Source organism: Eptatretus burgeri, chromosome 10 (assembly GCF_056783735.1).
Source record: "Eptatretus burgeri isolate ZD-2024b chromosome 10, Ebu_testis_v1, whole genome shotgun sequence".
Taxonomy (NCBI): Eukaryota; Metazoa; Chordata; class Myxini; order Myxiniformes; family Myxinidae; genus Eptatretus; species Eptatretus burgeri.
Window position 1 is genome coordinate 23,476,378 of NC_140970.1, and position 18,658 is coordinate 23,495,035.

General features: G+C 42.7%; 1 protein-coding gene across 2 annotated transcripts in view; it reads left to right on the forward strand.

Annotated features, from left to right (window-relative positions):
* Nucleotides 1-18,658, forward strand: part of LOC147018083 (uncharacterized) — a 357,617-nt gene that overhangs the window by 324,795 nt on the left and 14,164 nt on the right. Inside the window, exons 100-103 of one of the 2 annotated variants that reach the window (XM_085897420.1) lie at nt 13,564-13,617; nt 13,786-13,839; nt 17,132-17,194; nt 17,313-17,375. In XM_085897420.1, coding sequence (XP_085753546.1) covers nt 13,564-13,617; nt 13,786-13,839; nt 17,132-17,194; nt 17,313-17,375 — 234 coding nt within the window. Of the gene's footprint in view, nt 1-13,563; nt 13,618-13,785; nt 13,840-17,131; nt 17,195-17,312; nt 17,376-18,658 lie in introns of those variants that run through there. The other variant, XR_015062269.1, reaches the window with a different exon arrangement.

Genomic DNA, 18,658 nt, shown 5'->3' on the forward strand with positions numbered 1-18,658 from the left:
GGAATGCCCATTTGCTTTTATGAGCGGGAGGGGGGTGAGAGTAAAGATGGGACAGCTTTGGAAGGGGGAGGTTGAGGCGTTTGGGGGGAGGGTTGAAGTGTGTGTGTGTGTGTGTGTGTGTGTGTGTGTGTGTGTGTGTGTGTGTGTGTGTGTGTGTGTGTGTGTGTGTGTGTGTGTGTGTGTGTGTGTGTGTGTGTGTGTGTGTGTGTGTGTGTGTCACTGTAGGGTGGAGGGAGTGGGGTGATGAAATTACTCTTTGGGTAATGTGATAATCTCTCTGAAAGGAGGGCACTCAACCCTCAGGAGTGAAGCTATTCAATATATGGTACTTACAAAATATTAAGCAACAAAAGTTTCAAAGTTTGAATTGTTTTATGGAACATTCAAATGCATTCATATTCTGATTGAAGACCAGCCACATTTATCTGAATATACTGTCCATAAACAAGCATATCAGTGGAAGCCAAAGTTATTTGAAAACAAAATGGCTGTTTGAAATGGGTGTGTAATTTGGCAACTACACCATTTTACAAATGATCACAAACAATGTGACACGTTTCATTGGTGGAAATCGCTTTAATAACACGAGGCCTTTATTGATTCCCTTGCTGTTGTGCCAGAGGGATTACAGGCACAATGATCTCATCCTGTATGTTCCACCAGTTAAGCATCCTTCTAAATAATGACATGATCAGTTCTCTGGCCACCTTGAATACTAACTCATACCATCAGGCATCAAGGGTGACAAGATAGTGATCCTCATGAGGAGCTATAACCCTTGCGTAACCTGAACAAGGTGTCTCCATGAAGTAAATAGTCTTATCATACCTTATCAGTGTCATGAAAATGACACTACAATGAACATCCCAAGGTCATTTCACATTTTTAAAAGTTAATGCTTAAAGTTTTTTTTTGTTTTTAGTATATCTTGTCACAATTATCAAATTAGGAACATTTCTGTGCAAGAACTCAAGGGGAAAAAAAACCAAGCTTTTCTTGGATGCAACACATAGCTGCTTGTTTGCTTCCTTCATTGTTGGGTAGTGCAACTGTGCCACGATGCAGCACACCCTCTAAATTAGGGCAGGAGTTTCTTGAATTTTGCCAGGATAATAGCAATAACTTGTCTAGTCTGCGTTGATAGGCACTGGGACCTTTAACATCCACCAGCTAATGGCAGTAACTATATGGGTACCCAGCATAACATCCAACTGAGAGACGGCACACTTTGTGATGTAACCCCTTGACTATGAAACACCAGTCCTGTAGTTTATAGTCATGCTGAGGACAAAACCAATCTCATTGTTACCGTGAACATGGCAGAAGCCTGAGATAGACGTCATTTTGTTATCCTGGTACACTTGGATGAAATAACCACCACACTTGACAAGCTCAATTTGGTCATGTTCACGAATTATTTTGTGCACGGAGCAAAAAGCGGGGTTAATCAATTGGTCTATCATCGAGGTCAGTCTATCAGTGTATAATCGAGGTCAGTCTAGACATCAGTCTATAATTGAGGAACTACTTCATTTCAATTGAATTTTATATTTTCAACACTGTAGAACACAAATGGGAACATGAATCAGAACACGAACCTACAGTTTAGCAGTACTTTGACTCGGATTTTGGCAAATTGTATGGAATGTCGTCTGCAGCGTACTTACGCACAGAGGATTAAGGTAATTGTTTGGTCTTTCTGCCTGACTGGTAGTCAAACAAAACTGAAAATCATTTTAAACAAGAAACCTACTGTTTGAGGGACATCATAAAGGACAGGCACGAAGAACACAGACAACAGGCACGAAGAACGAATTGAACGTGTTAATTAAGGTGGGGTAAAAGAGGGTGCATTAACGGTGGTAAACTTCTGGAAAAAAAAATTTTCTCCAACTTTTTAATTTAATTATATACTTAAGCACTGGAAAACACAAATCGCCTTGTTGGCACTTCCAAAAACCCTCAGTTTAATATTGGACAAAATTTTTCTGCCATTTTACACCATCTGCACCAATCAAATTTGCCACTTGTACTCTCAGTGTTGGGCAATATCAAGATTCAGACAGAATGGCTGATCACTTAAATATCGATCTTGCTTGGAAATGCAAAGCAAGAGTTGAAAAGTCCCTTCCCATGTCTTTTTGTCTCAAAACTGCATGGGGTATGGTGTTCTATGAACTCTCTAGTTCACGGTGAAAAGGTGTGAAAAAGCACCCTTATTCTGTTTTTTATACCATATAAACTCTCATATTCACTAAACCCAATACTCTCATGTTCACGAAATAATTAATGGCCACAATCTGCAATATGATGTCATTGATGTTACGACTGTGCGATGTTACGGGAAACAGGAAAAAGCTGCTGCTGTCACATTAGCAGTTGGATTTTTAGGATGTTACTGGGCAGTGCATTTTTAGGGTGTTTTGAAGATTATTGGAATTTCCCTTGATGAAGCTTAGTCTATGGGCCTATCATTTCACCATCGCAGACTGGTTGGTGGTCTCTCTGTCTTCTACCGCCTCCTTTCTGGTCTTGCACCCTCTGCTGTTTTTGTGCTTTGCGCCCTCTCCCCCCCCCCCCCACCACCAACAAGTTTTCTGCAAGGCACACTCAGTCAACCATCAACCCCCTTCGGGTGAAACTCCCTAAATCCAGGATCACTGCTCACCTACACTCATTTGTTCCTCTTTTTCCCCACCTGTGCAATTATCTTCCACATCCTCTTCAATCTCATTCTTCCCTCCAAGTCTTCAAGACAGCTGTTCTGGACTAGGTAATATTTCAGAAAAGGATACTTTAAGGGGAATTTTTTAATAGAAGTTGTGAACATGACTTTCTAACCTAATTTTGGTATGCTGAATCTAAAAAAATGATGTTACCAAGCTTTATTTTTAGTTTTCCACAACCAAAATGAGAAAAAACAAAATGGCGACCAAAAACGTATTAGTACTGTAGGAGGGCTTTTTCAATTTTTAAATGTAAAAACAAAACTACATGTTGTAGAAACATTTTGTTTGGATGACAACACTTCCATGTTATCCCCGTACAGTTTGAAGAAAAGTCGGGGATAATGTGATATCGTCAATACGTACGTATGTCTGAACATCCGTCATGTCACGTAACTATTCCTACATAATTTAAGACAGAAAATTGAAACTTTGGTGAATGACTGCACTGGTGGTGAGGCTTGTGCTGCTGATTTCAAAATTTTGATCGGGCCCTTGTGAACCCCAGAGCCATGACCTACTTTTCAAAGCATGACCGATTTTAGTCCATATCTTCAAGACTATTTCACCGATTTCGTTCTGACTTGGCACACTGGTACAGACTGACATGATCTATGACTGTGACTTTTGATTGGACAAATCAGATGTACAAGCACTGTCATCTATACTGCAATGCTTCCAGGTATTTGAATCCAATATGCATCCAAGTAATGTGCAAAGTATTGCCACAAAAGACCTTGGCACTGTGGAAATTCAATAATCCTTGCTGGATGGCAGAGACAATGGCTAGCATCAGCTGGATGTGTTTGTGAAGGACAAGCTTCTGAGACAATCTGGGGCACCAGCAAATTGTTCCATATACAGTATGATTCCATGAAGAGGAACGATGCTCCAACATTTGAGACACTTTATGAAGTGGTACAGCATACTGGTGAGGAGAAGAAAACAATTCTGAAGGTGGACAGAAATGTTCTGCAACGTCTTGTAACATCCTATGCAGCTGGGTGTAATGTTGATCTTAGAAACATCCTAAAGCATGAACTCATGCCTGTATCAGCTGCTCTTGCTGAGATGAATGGCAATTTGAGAACAGGAAACAAATCGATGCTGGCTGACATACTGACCTCAGACGTTGAATGCCCTGCTATGATTCACCTGCAGGGTAGATTTGCTTGTCTGTTGATATATGGGCTGGCACAGGTTGTTTCCATTAGCAAGACAATTGGTGTCAGGACATTTGGAGATTTGGCAAATACCTTCACAAGTTCTGTCATAACAGTCAGAGGCATTGTATGCACATATATCTGTTGTTTTTGACAGATCCGTCCATCCATTCATTGGGACCATACTCTGTACAGTGTCGGTGCTGACAAAGTCTCCTGGGCTACTGGGCACAATTCTGCGGACAAACAAACAACAAACACACTCAAATGCAATACCCTCTCCTTCGGTGAGGGTAACAAGAATAACACGTCATGCAGAGTATGATACTTGCAAAGTCCCCCCCCCCCCCTCTCCAAAAGTTGCCATGCATGCATCAAATTGTCCATTTCATTAGGATTAATTAGGACAATCTTAATTCATGAGGACAATCTTAATCAAAGTTCAGGTCAATCGGATGGAAATTTATTATTTTTCAGATTGAAATTGATTTTAGAAGTTTGACCTTGAGATGACCTTTTACCTTTTGAACTAAAAAAAAGTTGCTTTCCCAATTCAGTGATGGACAATGCAATTGCTTTTTAATTTTTAAGTTAATTGGATGTAAATTGACGATTTTTCAGTTGAAAATTGATGATTTTAGAAGTTTGACCTTGAGTTGACCTTTGACCTTTTGATCTCAAAAATAGTTTGTTTCCCAATTCAGTGATGCACAATGCAATTGCTGTTTAATTTTCAAGTCAATCAGATGAAAAATCACGATTTTAGATATTTGACCTTAAGGTGACCTTTGACCTCAAAATCAATAGGCTTCTCAGTTGAGACTATCTCTACAACTTGGTAACGTTTCATGATGATCGGTTTCGAATTGTGAACTGGAGGCGATTGACAAACAGAGACAGACAGACTGACAGATGAAAAATCACTCATAGAGTGACACTTGGCAAAACGGAACGACACTCAGTGGAGCACATACCTCCACCAGGCTGAATAGTTTCCATTTTGTATGCCACTGATAGGTTGCATCTGAATCTGGACCTTAACCAAAATTGAATGGGCTTGTTCTTGTCACCAAACCAATTCATCCACCTAGTTTTGTCATAACTCGTCCACAACTTTTTGAGATTTCATGCGATACATAGTTTTGGCCCCATCTGTCAATGGTGAAGAATCACTTGAAAAACTCTCGGATCTGGATCTGTACCTGGATCTTCACAAAAATCGAATCAGTTATTTGGCATCTCACACCCAACTTGTCCATCAAGTTTAATCCAAATCCATCAACAACTTTTTGAGGTGCTGAGGGTGCGTCTGTGCCGCTGATGAGGGCAGGAATTTGGATTTGGATTAAATGAGGGCAGGATAACAAGCCTTGTGCTTGTTAGGGCAGGAATTTGGAACTTGGATCCCCGTTTAACGTCCATCTGATGGACGGCACACACATTTATGAATCACCCTGCCTGTGAAACACCAGGATGACAGTTTACAGCTGGGTTGGGATTCAAATCCAGACAAGACAGCTTAGCGATGAGTGTGCGTACCTCTAAGCCATGCTGTCAGCCCTAAAAAGTACACTGATGTATACTGATATATTTGTCCTCTATCTGATGTGTACAAGCTCTGTCCAGTCTTAGACAAAAGAAGAAAAAAAACTCCCCATGTTCTCATGGAATAAAGAGAATGTGCAACAACAAGGAATGACTAACACTTCAGACTATGAGGCAGGATATAGAAATATGTCAAGGGTTGAAACAAACAATTCTTGCATGTGGGATTGTACTCAGAGCAGCATTGACAGAGCAGCCTTTACTAGTAAATGCTCTCTATTTTTCCTTTTACCTTTGGAAATGGTGAATAAATTGTTCTAGATGGTATTTGTCATAGTGCAAAGGTTCAACCAAGTGAAAATTGTTACAAGGATGACTAAGGTACAAATTTCTCGTTGTGCTTTCACATTACTTTGGAAACTTGATTGCTGTCATTAAAATTCATCAAAGTATGCATGAAGTGGACAATTGATAATATGGCAGCGACATCGCAGGCAAATAATAAATTCATGAGTGATGGTGATGAAATTTTCAGAATGGGATACGAAACATTGACATACTTGATATTTTAGTATTCGGTGGTAATCATTGCCCTAACTAATCTCGACACTTGTTTCATGTCTTTCAATTTCGAATCCTTAGGAAGAAAAAAACCTTAATTTGCTCCGTAACTGCTTTCCCACATTGTTTGTCAGCAAGGTGTCATTCATGAATTCGATGCCTTGATGATTAATAGAACCAATTAGTAGAACCAAACAACCCTGACCTGGCTGAAATATATTATATGTTCTGACTTCTCAACTCTCACCTTCGTGGCATGATGGTCAAGGATGACAAAATCTACAGACAAGCAATCTAAGTGCAATTAACCCCCCCACCCCCAAAAAGGGTGCTTTGCTTTCACACTTATCCCATCATTTGTTATGATCCCTGAACACAAATAACTCATTGTTTTTCAGCCTTAACCCAAAAATTATCATCTCAGGGTCAACCAGTCAGTCTCCTTCCTCAAACTCCTGATGGCAACTTGTGAAGTTCATTTCTGGTGTGTGCTCTCAATCCATTTCCTTGTTCCCCTCAAACGGTCTCATCTCAGATTGTAATTTCAAAAAAAAAAAAAACCGCAGACTGTCTCAACTCAGTGTTTGCCTCCAAATATCATCTAACCCATCCATTGCTCTCTGTACTAACCATACCACCCCTCGTTCCCACTGGATTCTTGACTGTATTTCACGAGAGAAGGCAGAAAAAGTTTGGGTTTTTTTGTACACATAATCGAGGCTTGTGTAAGACCAAAGGCAGAATGGAAGGGAACAAAATGGGAAGGGAGAAACACCAACATCAGAGTAGACGTGAGAGTGAGATAAAGGGGTGGGGGAGAAGGAAACATGGGGGTGAACAAGTTGCACACAAGCTGAAACAGCAAGAACATGAAGGGGAAATTTGGGATGAAACAGAAAAGGAACAAATGAAAAGAGGTGAATTTTCCCCCCTCGTCCATCACATTAACATGGTAAAAGGGAATGCTTGGGAATGGGGTCATTTGTGGTGGAAGAGACGAGTCTGGATGAGAGATGACCTGAGGTAGTCCTGATCATCTGTCTTTTGAAGCCCTGGAGGGAGGATTGGAAGAATAGGACTGTACAGACTGGGGAAGTTGGTTCTGCAGGTGAGAGAAGAGAGGAGCAAATGAGTAAGCCTGGATTTTTGGAGTTTAACACGAAGAAGGGTTACTGGCAGACCATGTGCAACCTGAAAAAATCTGGGAGTGACAGAGCCAAGAGAGAGCAGAGGGGTATAAGAGGTATAATCCAGAGTGGCCATCAACCGGTCTGCAACATGAAAGGAACAGGCCTAGATACTCAGCTTCATCACAGGAGATCCCAATTATTTTGAAGGCATTGCTTTCCATGGCATCAAGAAGGGCAAGGAGTGAGGCAGGGGTATCAGCCCAAAAGGGAGAGCAGTACTCAATCAAGCTGTTAATGAAGACCTTGTAGATTGTCAAAAGTTCAGATTCGCCAAGAAAAAAACGTTGCACAATGAAGGATGCCCAATCGGCGGCTGGCTCTGGAAGCCATCTTGGAAATATGACATGCCCAAGAAAGATTATGGCTGATGGTGAGTGCCAAAAGTTTCAGTGACTTTACTTCTTCAAGTGGTTTGTTTAGGAAATAGACGGGAGGGTTTGCCATACGGTCCTATCAGAGAGTGTGAGATTTGTCGAGTTTGAAAGACATATTCCAAGTGTTGGACGAGCTCCTAATACTATCAAAGTCTGCAAAGAGGGAAGAGGCTGCTGCCTGCCTGTCTGAAGGATGAGAAATGATGTGGCAGAGGGTGAAATTATCAGCCAAGAGTGAGCCACAATTTTCCAGCGAATCAGAGAGATAACAGATCAAGATAAGGAACAAGACTGGACCCAAGACACTGCCTTGAGGCACTCTATCCTGATAGGAAGAGATGAGAGGATCCCATTAAGAGCTACATGCTGAATTCAGGAGTAGAGGAAGTCAGTGATCCATGAGATGAAGTGACCTTTGATGCCATAAGCAGAGAGTTTGGTGAGCAATGTGGGGTGCCAGATTGTATCAAATGCTTGAGATATATCCAGTGAGACAGCCCTGATCTCTTGTCTGAGATTGAGGGTTTCAATCCATTGTTGGGAGTGTAAAGCAACATTTCAAAGGTAAAATTAACATGTCTGAAACTGAACTGATGACCTGAGATCAGGCTGTTTGAGAAGGGGAAAGATTTGTTCTCAACTGTAATGATCTATTCCATGACATAGCTTATAATTGGAAGCAAGCGAATAGGGTTGTAGTTAAAGAGTATCTCCTTTTGCACCATGTTTGTGTATTGCAGTGATGTTGGCTAACCTTCAGGCAGATAGAAACTAACTCAGAGAGAATTTGATCAAGTGGTCAGAGCAGAAAGAGGATTTGCATTAGTAGCAGAGCAGGTTTTTAGGACACATGCACTGATGACGTCTGGGCGTGTTGCAGAATCGGAGTCGAGGTTTGCCAGAAACCTCTCCACCTTCGCAAGTGGGAAAGACACAGTATCCAAGAGCAGTTTGGAATGATGGGGTAGGTGTAACGAGCAGTTGGTACACAATATTTGGAAGCAAACACAGAATTAAGGCATTCAGCCTTCTCACAAACAGATTCAGCTGTGGTGTCATTTGAAGTGAAGGAAGGGATGGAGGGGAGCATACACCAGAGATAGACTTGACAATGTGCCACCATGTCTTTGAAGAAGGAAACAGGTTTGAGAGTTCAGCCTTGAGGTTGGCCAGATATTGTTTTCTGGCTTTCCTGGGAGTGGACACACACTTGGTCTGGGCTTCCTGGAATGACCTGAGGTTGTTTCAGCCAGATTTGCCTTCGGGAAACAGAAAGCAAGTTGTATGAAGGCAACAGCCTCACCACATAATTCTGTATACCGGGATGAGAGGATAGGTGTGATAACTGCAGATGAGATGGTATAAATCCCTACATAAGGCAAAGCAAACTTGTGTGGAAGGATTCCCTGCACACAGTGTTAATATCAGGCGAGGTGAAAATAAAGGACCAATCTTGACATGAAAGGGTAGCTTGCAGTCTGTGCCGGTCAGTTTGAGTGAACTGCCAGACTCTACGTTGCTGAGGCAGCTCTGTAACAACGTTAGAGAGGTGCCTCTCTAGCCAGAGAGATGTTGACTCTCACAAGCACATAATCAGATGAACCTATTGGAGCAGAAAAGGAGCAAGAGATTTTAGGAGAAAAATTTGTCATGATCAAGTCCAGAAGGGAGGACATGCCATTGGAAGAAATCAGGGTCAGAAAGTTCACTGATTGGGTGAGGCTCATGGAGTCACAGAAGTCTTTTGCAGCAATGTTGTGGTTGGTTGAATAAGTACCAACACCCAGCCAATTGGCATGGTGACAGTTGAAATCACCACATATGAGGAAGAGAGAGATGGGATGGGTCGTTATAACATGGTCCATGTTGGCAGAAATGGAGATGTAAATAAAGTCATCCCTGTTAGGAGGATGGTATAGCACACAGACAAACAGTTGGTGGTTGTGGAAGCTAAAGTGCAACCAAAGGTACTCTTTGGATTTAGAGGGAGAAGAATAGTACATGGACAGTGGGAAATGAAATTCTTGACATAAACTGCAACTCCGTAACCAGAACGGGGTTCAGACCTGTCAAACAGGGAGATACACCGAGGAATCAGGGATATCCTGTGAGGAGAAAGGATTCTGTTAGACAGATAATATCAGGTTTACCAGAGGAAGCTTGGATTGAGATATGTTAAATTAGAATGAATACCTTGGATATTGGAGGTTCAGACCTCCAACATCCAAGGTCTTCATTCCAATTTTGCTGCTTTCCCATAGTGCTGTCCAACTTCAACTCTTCATCACCGATGAGCTCAGTTCTGTCCCGATGGGTACAGGTCTTCTCAATTCTCTCGAACCTCAACTCTTCATCGGTGATGGGCCCGGATTGCATCAGCGCCCATATTCTCAGATCCCACTCTGATACTCTTGCTTCTCCTCTGTCTGTTCTCTTCATTCTCCACTTCGCATTAAAAACCAATCATCTGACTGCAAATCAGGAAACACCAATTATCCACAAGAAGGGTGAAAAAAACAGATCCTTCCAACTACAGGCCAATAAGCTGACTTCCCATGACAAGCAAAGTTATGGAATCCATCTTCGCTGCTTTCCTCTTTTCAAACAACCTGATCTCCTTACCATCAGTTTTGATTCCATCACAGTCACTCCAGTCTGGAAGTGCTGCTGCTTATTTCTCGATGCCAGGACTGAGACGTATCTCAGGCATTCAACTGGTTGGCATCCTGCTCGGCTTGCCAAGCTCACTCCACGTAGCTGCACACAAGGCCACCTTCATATTTGACTTTCTGACTTCCTTCACTGGCACAATTAATGCACTGCTGTCAACAGAACCCTCTCCTCACTCAGTGGAGGCTGGAGTACCCCAAGGCAGTGTTATGGGTCCAATCTCTTCCTCTGCAGATGACTCCACATTATGTAATGCAGTACCCCCATCCCACCGACAGGCAGAGAGCAGTTATGTTACTCTCTGCTGATCTGGAATTGATTAAAGGCTGGTATGACAAACGGAACATGTCTTTCAATCTTAGTAAGTCTCACCCTGTCATTACAGAAAGATCCTCAAACTAACACACATGATTATTGCTATATCCATGGTCAGCCACTGAAAGAGGGTTGGTCTCTCGGTTGATGGTGAGGCCAATAAATTCTCACCTCACCATCAACAACAACCTATCCTGTGATGACCATATAGGAAAGCTGACCTCCAAAGGCAGCCACAGACTGGGCATCATCCATCGTTCCGAATAATTCCTCAACAAATTGGAAATACTCACAGCTTACAATACTTTTGTCCATAGCTCAATGGAGTATTGCTGTCTCATCTGGCATCCAAGCATCACATTTGGGTGTCCTGGATCTGTGGAAGCTAAAGTTCTTCAGCTTATTACCATCTTCCATGATTCAGCAAAAGCACAAGGTTTGTTGCCCTCACATTGCACGTAGGTCGGTAGCCCTCTGTTTTTTTTGTTTTTTTTCATCCCTTCTCTTATCTCGTCTCGCTCCCTCTGCTCTCTCACCTTTTCTCTTCTTTTTTTTGCCCTCTGACCCTGCACTGCTCCTCCATGACACCTATTCTTCCAGGAATCCCCTTCTGGTTAAATTCTGTAAATTCTGCCTTTCTCCACACCTTCACTCCTTTGTTTCTCTTTTGTCCTATTTGTGGAACTGCCTTCAGAGATTCAAGTGGGTAGTGCACCACCATCTCTTTGGGAATATCTCTTTGGGAAAATTTGGGAATATCGAGCTACTTGACAAAAAGTCCTCAGGCCTGTCATTAACTGATTCACGTGCATCCGCTGAACACCCCCCCTCCCCGGATCCACCATTGCCTACCCATGATCTTTCCTTCCTCCATTATCTCCCCTTCACCCAACCCTGGTTTTTACTTCAAGGTAATTATGTTTCCTCCCCTCCTCTCTTTGTATTTGTCCATTGCTTTGCTGACTGTGTCAAATTGTGACCACACTGATCGATTGTACACTACCAGTCTAAGGTTTTAGAACACCCCCATTTGTCCAGTTTTTACTGAAATTTAAGCAGTTTAATGTTTCAATGTACTCTGAAATTAAAGCATAGAACAAATAAACAATTGCAGATAAAAAAGAAATCATGGAATCCTTTTGTTGAACAGAATTTAATCTAAATTTTTGACTCTTCAAAGTAGCCACCTTTTGCAGATATAACAGCCGAACATACTCGTGGGATTCTTTCTACAATGGAAATCAAATATTGTTTGGAAAGTTCTTCCCAACAGTGTTGCAGAAGTTCCCACAAATGTGTTGCACTTGTAGGTTGCTTTGCTTTCACCATTCTGTCCAGTTCATCCCAAACCAGCTCGATGGGGTTTAAGTCTGGAGACTGTGCTGGCCATTCCATGATTTGAAGCCTACCGTCTTGTTCTTTTCTTCTAAGGTAGTTCTGACATAGCCTGGAGGTTTATTTTGGGTCGTTATCTTGCCGTAGGATGAACCCCTGACCAACTAGGCAGAGACCAGAGGGTATTGCATTGCGCTGCAAAATTATGTGGTAGCCCTTTTGGTTCAGGGTGCCAGTCACTCTTTGCAAGTTGCTGATTCTGGATCCAGCAAAAGTGCCCCAGATCATCATGCTTCCTCCTCCATGTTTGACAGTTGGTGTCACACACTGAGGAACCATCATTTCGCCTACTTGACGGTGTACAAAAACCCTGTGTGATGAACCGAAGATTTCAAATTTTGATTCATCAGACCATAAGACCTTCTTCCAGTTTTCAGTAGTCCACTGGCGGTGGGTGCTTCATGGCCCAGCCAAGCCTCTTTTTCTTATTTTGTCATCTTAGCAATGGCTTTCATACTGCCACTCAACCTGTCAAACCTGCAGCTCAAAGTTTTCTCTTCACAGTTGAAACTGAGACTTCCTTACTTTGACCAGTGTTAAGCTGTGCTTGAAGCTGCTGTCTTGTGAGCCACCTATCACGCAAGCTGTTTACTCTCAGAAACTTGTCTTCTGATTGTGTTGTGGCTTTGGATCTGCCAGACCTCTTCCTCTCAGAGTTTCCTCCAGTTTCCAAGTGCCTTTTGATGGTGTAGGAAACTGTACTCACTGACACCTTGGCTTACTTTGCAATTTCTCTTAAGAAAAGACCTACACTTTAAGGGTTATAATGGTCTGTCTGTCTTCCTTTGTTAATTGTCTTTTTCTCACCATTATGATAGCAATATACTCCTTCCTGCAGTGCAATAATGTCTAGATAATGCTTCAGAGGGTGTAGCAACACTGCGTTTTATCCAGACAGAGGGTTTGTAACTAATCAACAAAAGTTGGAACACCTGTAGGAATTGTTTGCATCAACTTTCAAGGCTTAATTTACTTCCATCAGAACAGCTGCAGTTGCTAACCCATTACTTGTTCCCTGAAAAGGGCCTTTTTTCACATCTATGAAATTTGCGTTATTTTTCAGTTTTTGGTAACCTAAACTTTTTTTTAACCTCTAGCAGTTTACCGCTTGGCTTTGTACCATTTCAGGTTATTCACTGGACATGAACTGCTTAAATTTCAGTAAAAACTGGAAAAATGGGGGTGTTCTAAAACTTTTGACCGGTAGTGCACATTGCCTTTTACCCTCTGACACCACACATTTCATGAGCCTAGATCTTGTATTTTAAAATACATTTGACTGATTGGTGTCAAACCATTGTCTTCGTCGCTTCACTGTAAACCAGTTATTAACCTATGCACGTGAAGTGAAAAGCGGGGTTAAGCAATTGGTTTACTATGTCTGTCTGTCGTCTCCAAACGTCAGTTTATGATCGAGGAACAACTTAATTTCAATTGAATGTTGTATTTTGAACACAAATCGGAAAACGAACCGGAAGATCAAATTTTCCGCTCGTCGACCCCACCCATATCCTTGCTTCTCAAGACTGTGTGGGGTAAGGTGTTCGATGAACTCTCTAGTTTTAAATGTGATAGATATTTCACAGCGAAGATGTTTAATTAACTTTTTTTCTACTTCATGTAGGGTCAAATTGGTTTCAAGGGTTTCTGTGGTGATGCTGGAGCCAAAGGAATGAAGGTATGATTCCATATTCCATACTCATTTCAGCCACCATTGCGCATTAATTGTCCTAATCTGTTCTTCACCCATTAAATACAATTTACACTCTGGTGTTCAGTTTAGTTATCTGAATTTTTTTCCCAAAAATCCTTTTTGGAGGTACTAACATCCTCTTTGGCATTTCAGGGTTCTCAAGGTTTACCTGGCAATCCAGCAAAGGAAGGGATAAAGGGAGCCATGGTATGTATTTAATGTCCATGTTTGTAATTAAGTGTACAGCATTAATTTATGAATCTCATATTAAATTACCGTTTTGTATTAAGCCATGGTCAGGTAGAGGAGCATGCACCAGAGCAGCGCGTCGCTGCGTCCACTTTCGACTGGTACTGCAGGGGCCTCCATCTGGCCATCCCGCAGGCAGATGCCTGGCCCATCCCCACCTCCTTGAGATGCTGATCAACTTGCTGCAACCATGAGGCACATGGTCAGCCCATTGGCCTCATCGACTCACAAGGCTCCCTCGCTGAGAGAATCTGGTGAGCAGGATCAGCATCAGAAAAATGAGCCACATGTCCATACTGCTGCAGATGACACTCAGACTATGCAGGTAACAAATCTCATTTGAGTCTCTCTCACCAACCACTCGTTAAACACAAAGTCCAACCAGCAATAGCCAAGGATTCTCCAAATAGACCTGGTACCACAGGAATTAAGTCTCTGTTTCAGATCCCTGGTCAAAGTCCAAGTCTCACATCCGTAGAGCAAGAATGGAAGCACCAAGGATCTGAAGACTCAGACTTTCATCCTCCTGCACAGGTACCGACAGCGCCACACCCCATGATCCAGTGAATCCATGATTCCCCAGGTGCGACCCAGATGTCTATTGACCTCTGGCTCACAGCCAGCAGAGATATGAATATCATACCAAGGAAAGTGAATCTCTCCATGACCTCAACATTCTCACCACAAACAGGCAAAAACAGGACAGCAGCATGCAAGATGTCATTGAAAGCCTGGATCTTAATTTTGACACAGGAAACTTGTAATCCCAGCAGCTCTGACTCCTCAATCAGCACCTCGAGGGCCCCCAAAAGAATATCCAGAGTCTCCGCAAGGATGACTGCATCATCTGTGAAATCAAGGCTAGAGAGCTCGACATTCCCAAACAATACACCGCAGCTTGATCTCTCCGAGATCCTCCCAATAATCTAGTCCATGCAAGCGCTGAAAAGTGTGGGGGCCAAGACACACCCCTGGCGATCACCCTTCCCTTTCTTGAGAGGGACAATAAGGCTACTCTTCCAGTCAGTTGGGATGATGCCTGTGCTCCATTCAGAGCACAGAACTGCATGCAACAACATGAGTACAGCATTTCTACCAACCTTGATTGGTTCAGCATGGATGCCACAAATCCCAGGAGCTTTATCCCATTTCAATTGGTGCACCACAGCCTGTGTTTCCACAAATGAAGGTGGATCACAATTGGTTTGAGGGTCAGCAAAAGGGATAGTAACACCCCTGAGATCCAACTCAACAGCTGGTGGATCAGCCTGGTTCAGCCACTCAAAGTAACCGGTCCAGCGGGCCTTCACTTTGGACTCCTCTGTTAAGAGCACACCACCCTCCAGTCTAACCTTCGTACAATGAGTGACGCCTATGTGTGAGGAATCTGTGATTCCTCACACATAGACCTCCTTGTCCACCATCAGCACCATACAGTTTTACACCTCAACTCCCTAATCAGCTAAGTTCTGCCATTAAGCATGTCCCTGCGACTCTGGTCAATAGAATATTGTGTCACTTGAGAGACAAAATTCTTCTTCGCCCTACGGTGAGTTCCAAGTCATTCACTGGCAACATCAAGGAGGGTGTTCTTGAAGGCACTCCACAACTCTTCAGACCCCCCTCCCCAAAAATCCCTCCTCAGCCTGTTGGGAAATTCCTCAGCTACCCTCTCATCCTTGAGTTTGCCAACATCCAGCCTAGGCTGTGATGGTGCCGTTCACATGGATTTTAGCTGCAACTTCAGAGTGGCTACAACAAGCCTGTGGTAGGTATTGAGGAACTGAGCACTCCAGTTGACCCTGCAGTTCTGGATCATCCTCCAACGACCGTCAATGAGCACGTGGTCAATCTCCTTTGCCACTCCACCTGCGTTGGAATACCAAGTCCAGCGACGAGCCTGCGGGTGCTGAAACCATGAACCAGCCACCCTAAGTCCATGACTTTTTGCAAAGTCAAGGAACTTAGTGCTATTCTGGTTCACAGTTCCAGACCCATGAGGACCAACACATGTCGCATAACCATCCCTTTCAGTTCCAGACAATGCAGTGAAATCCCCCAAGTCTGGAAGAGTATCTCGCCAGGGACACTGATCAACCACAGAGTCGAGCATGGCATAGAGTGCGTCCTTCACATTGAGATCACTCGCCTCAGTTGGAGCATAAACAGAGACCAGGGAAATGACACCAAAGGAGTGACAAATCCTTGGTCTCATAATACACTTGTTGACTGGTGTTAGCTCAATTATCATTGGAATGAGCTTATTGGACACAGCTCCAGCAACTCCTTGGGCATGGTAGCCATCAGAGCAACCAGACCAATAGTAAGTGTAACCACCTGACATGATCGCACCACTAACCGGTCTCTGAACCTCAGAGAGTGCTGCAATACCAATGTACAAATCCTTGAACTCAGATGATAACAGAGACAGGTGATCATCCTCTCTTAGGGAGAGGACATTCCAGGCACCCACCTGAATGGACCACCTCATGTTAACACAAGGAGACCACCTTCTGGTGGACGACACCTCAGCACCTCCCCGACTCGCATTCCCGAAATCTGACCCGGGTAGGTTACCCCGTGGTTTTCCTCCTGTCATTAAAGAGTGTGGGTCCCGAACGCTTTGGCCCAATCCCATCATCCAGTGAGCTGCTCGGCAGAGGACAGCTGCACAGGATGTACTCCCACAGAGTGGGTTTTCAGATTTCCTTGCGTTTTTGTGGAGTGAAATCTATTCCCTGCTTACAGGAAGCTTGTCTCGTAAAATTAGACAATTTTTTGAACTGTTGCAATTTATCTGCTGTTATTCTGTTAGTTAAAACGAAGATGCCATTCAACATGTTGAGGATTGAAAGTACTCTGAATGAAAACAGTAAAACATTGTTTTATGGTACCAGTACCATGTGTGACTTCAATGTTTGCTTTTTAGATCCTCATGGAGGATCTGTAAGTCTTACTCACGTTGTTGTTCTTGTGGACTTTTTGGTTTCACAGCCTACAGATTTCATCGAAACTTCCTGAAACTTGGCGTATATATGTAATTATCATTATCTCCGAAACTAGGCAAGCTTTTTGAATTATGTTTGCGGGAATCGAACAGGGCATTAGCACAGATATAATTTATCGCAAACCTGATACATCACAATGTACGTCATATTCGTTTTTATGACGTCATCATTAAGAGGACGATGATCTTAGCTCATTCGAGCTTGTTTGTGCTTATGGCTGAATGTTTTCTTGGATTCCAAAGGGAGAGAGTGGCAGCATTGGCAATCAAGGGAAAAAAGGACAACAAGGGGCCACTGGAGCCAAGGTACGTTATAACGAGTCAAGTTTGATGACACATCCATTCATTTTTGTGCACATTTTACCAATTGATTAAAATGAATAATCGGTATGTTTCTCCACGTTTACCTCCTTTCTTCACCAAGGGAGAATATGGAATTCCTGGCATTGATGGTATAAAGGGAATGTTTGGTGAAACAGGACAAAAGGTGATAATATACTTTTATTATTACCTCTGCCACCGAAGATGAATGAGGTTATGTTTTCACCTCTTTCTGTCTGTTTTCTCTGTTTGTTTGTTTGTGTGCAGGATCTCTCAAAAAGTTGTGTACGGATTCGGATGAAATTTTGTGGACAGGTTGGGTGTGTGGTGCCGATGAACTGATTAGATTTTGGTGAAGTTCCGGATCCGGATACTAGAATTAAAAAAAATGATTCCTCCCCATTGTGAGACAGGGCTAAACCGATATATAACAGGATACCTCAAAAAAGTTGTGGACGGATTCGGATGACCTTGGTGGACAGTATGGGTGTGTGGCAAGGATGAATCGATTCGATTTTGGTAAAGATCCGAATCCCGATCTGGATATGAGAATTATTTAATTTCTTTAGTGATTCTTCACCATTGAGAGATAGGACCCAAAACAATATATAGCATGAAATTTCAAAAATGTATTTGGCTCCATATGTTCTTGCGGATCAGGCATTGAGTGGCGGAGGTATGCGCTCTATCGAGTGCCCTTCTCGTTTCATTCTTATTCTCCCCTGCAATGACCAATTATATATTTATCTTGCATTTACTTAAAAGCCATGCCAAACAATGCGGAGAGCTGGAACTCTTGTCTGCGGCCACATTTGCTTAAATTTGTTTTTGTGAGAGAAAGAAAAACGTCATAACACAAGCCTACATATGAAGCATCACCTCAACTGCATAATGAACAAAATGTGAAAAAGCTGTGAAATGACTGTAATTATGTTTGCATTAGGGATTGAGGCAAATGTACATTTGGCCTCTCGAGAACTTGGAAGTCACATTATCATTCATTAATCAGAAAAAGATACCACTCTTGGCATTGATAATAACCTGAAATATTACAAAAACTCTTCAGCTTGTTGGTAAAACTGTGCAATAATGTACGTAAAAAGGGACCTTTTGTTGGTTCTCTGAAAAGAGGCACTTGACTCTCCATATCCAAATCGAATTAACTAGTACTCCAGCTCAACTAACTCGTCAAATTTTCAAACAAGATTTAAAATAAACATGCTGCAAGCAATCTAGTGGGATGCACAAATTGCGATTGGTGACTTTTCGCAAACGGCACGAGTCCAGGCACAACGTCTGCCCAAGATGATTGCTTGACCTTTGTCTACCCCTAGCCTTGCACCTGCATGCCTGTAGCATGGCAACCACCCCATTATGGGTGTAACACACTTTACTGAAGCACTACAACGATGTAATTCCCCTGGCATTTTGCACCACCAGTGTCAGCAG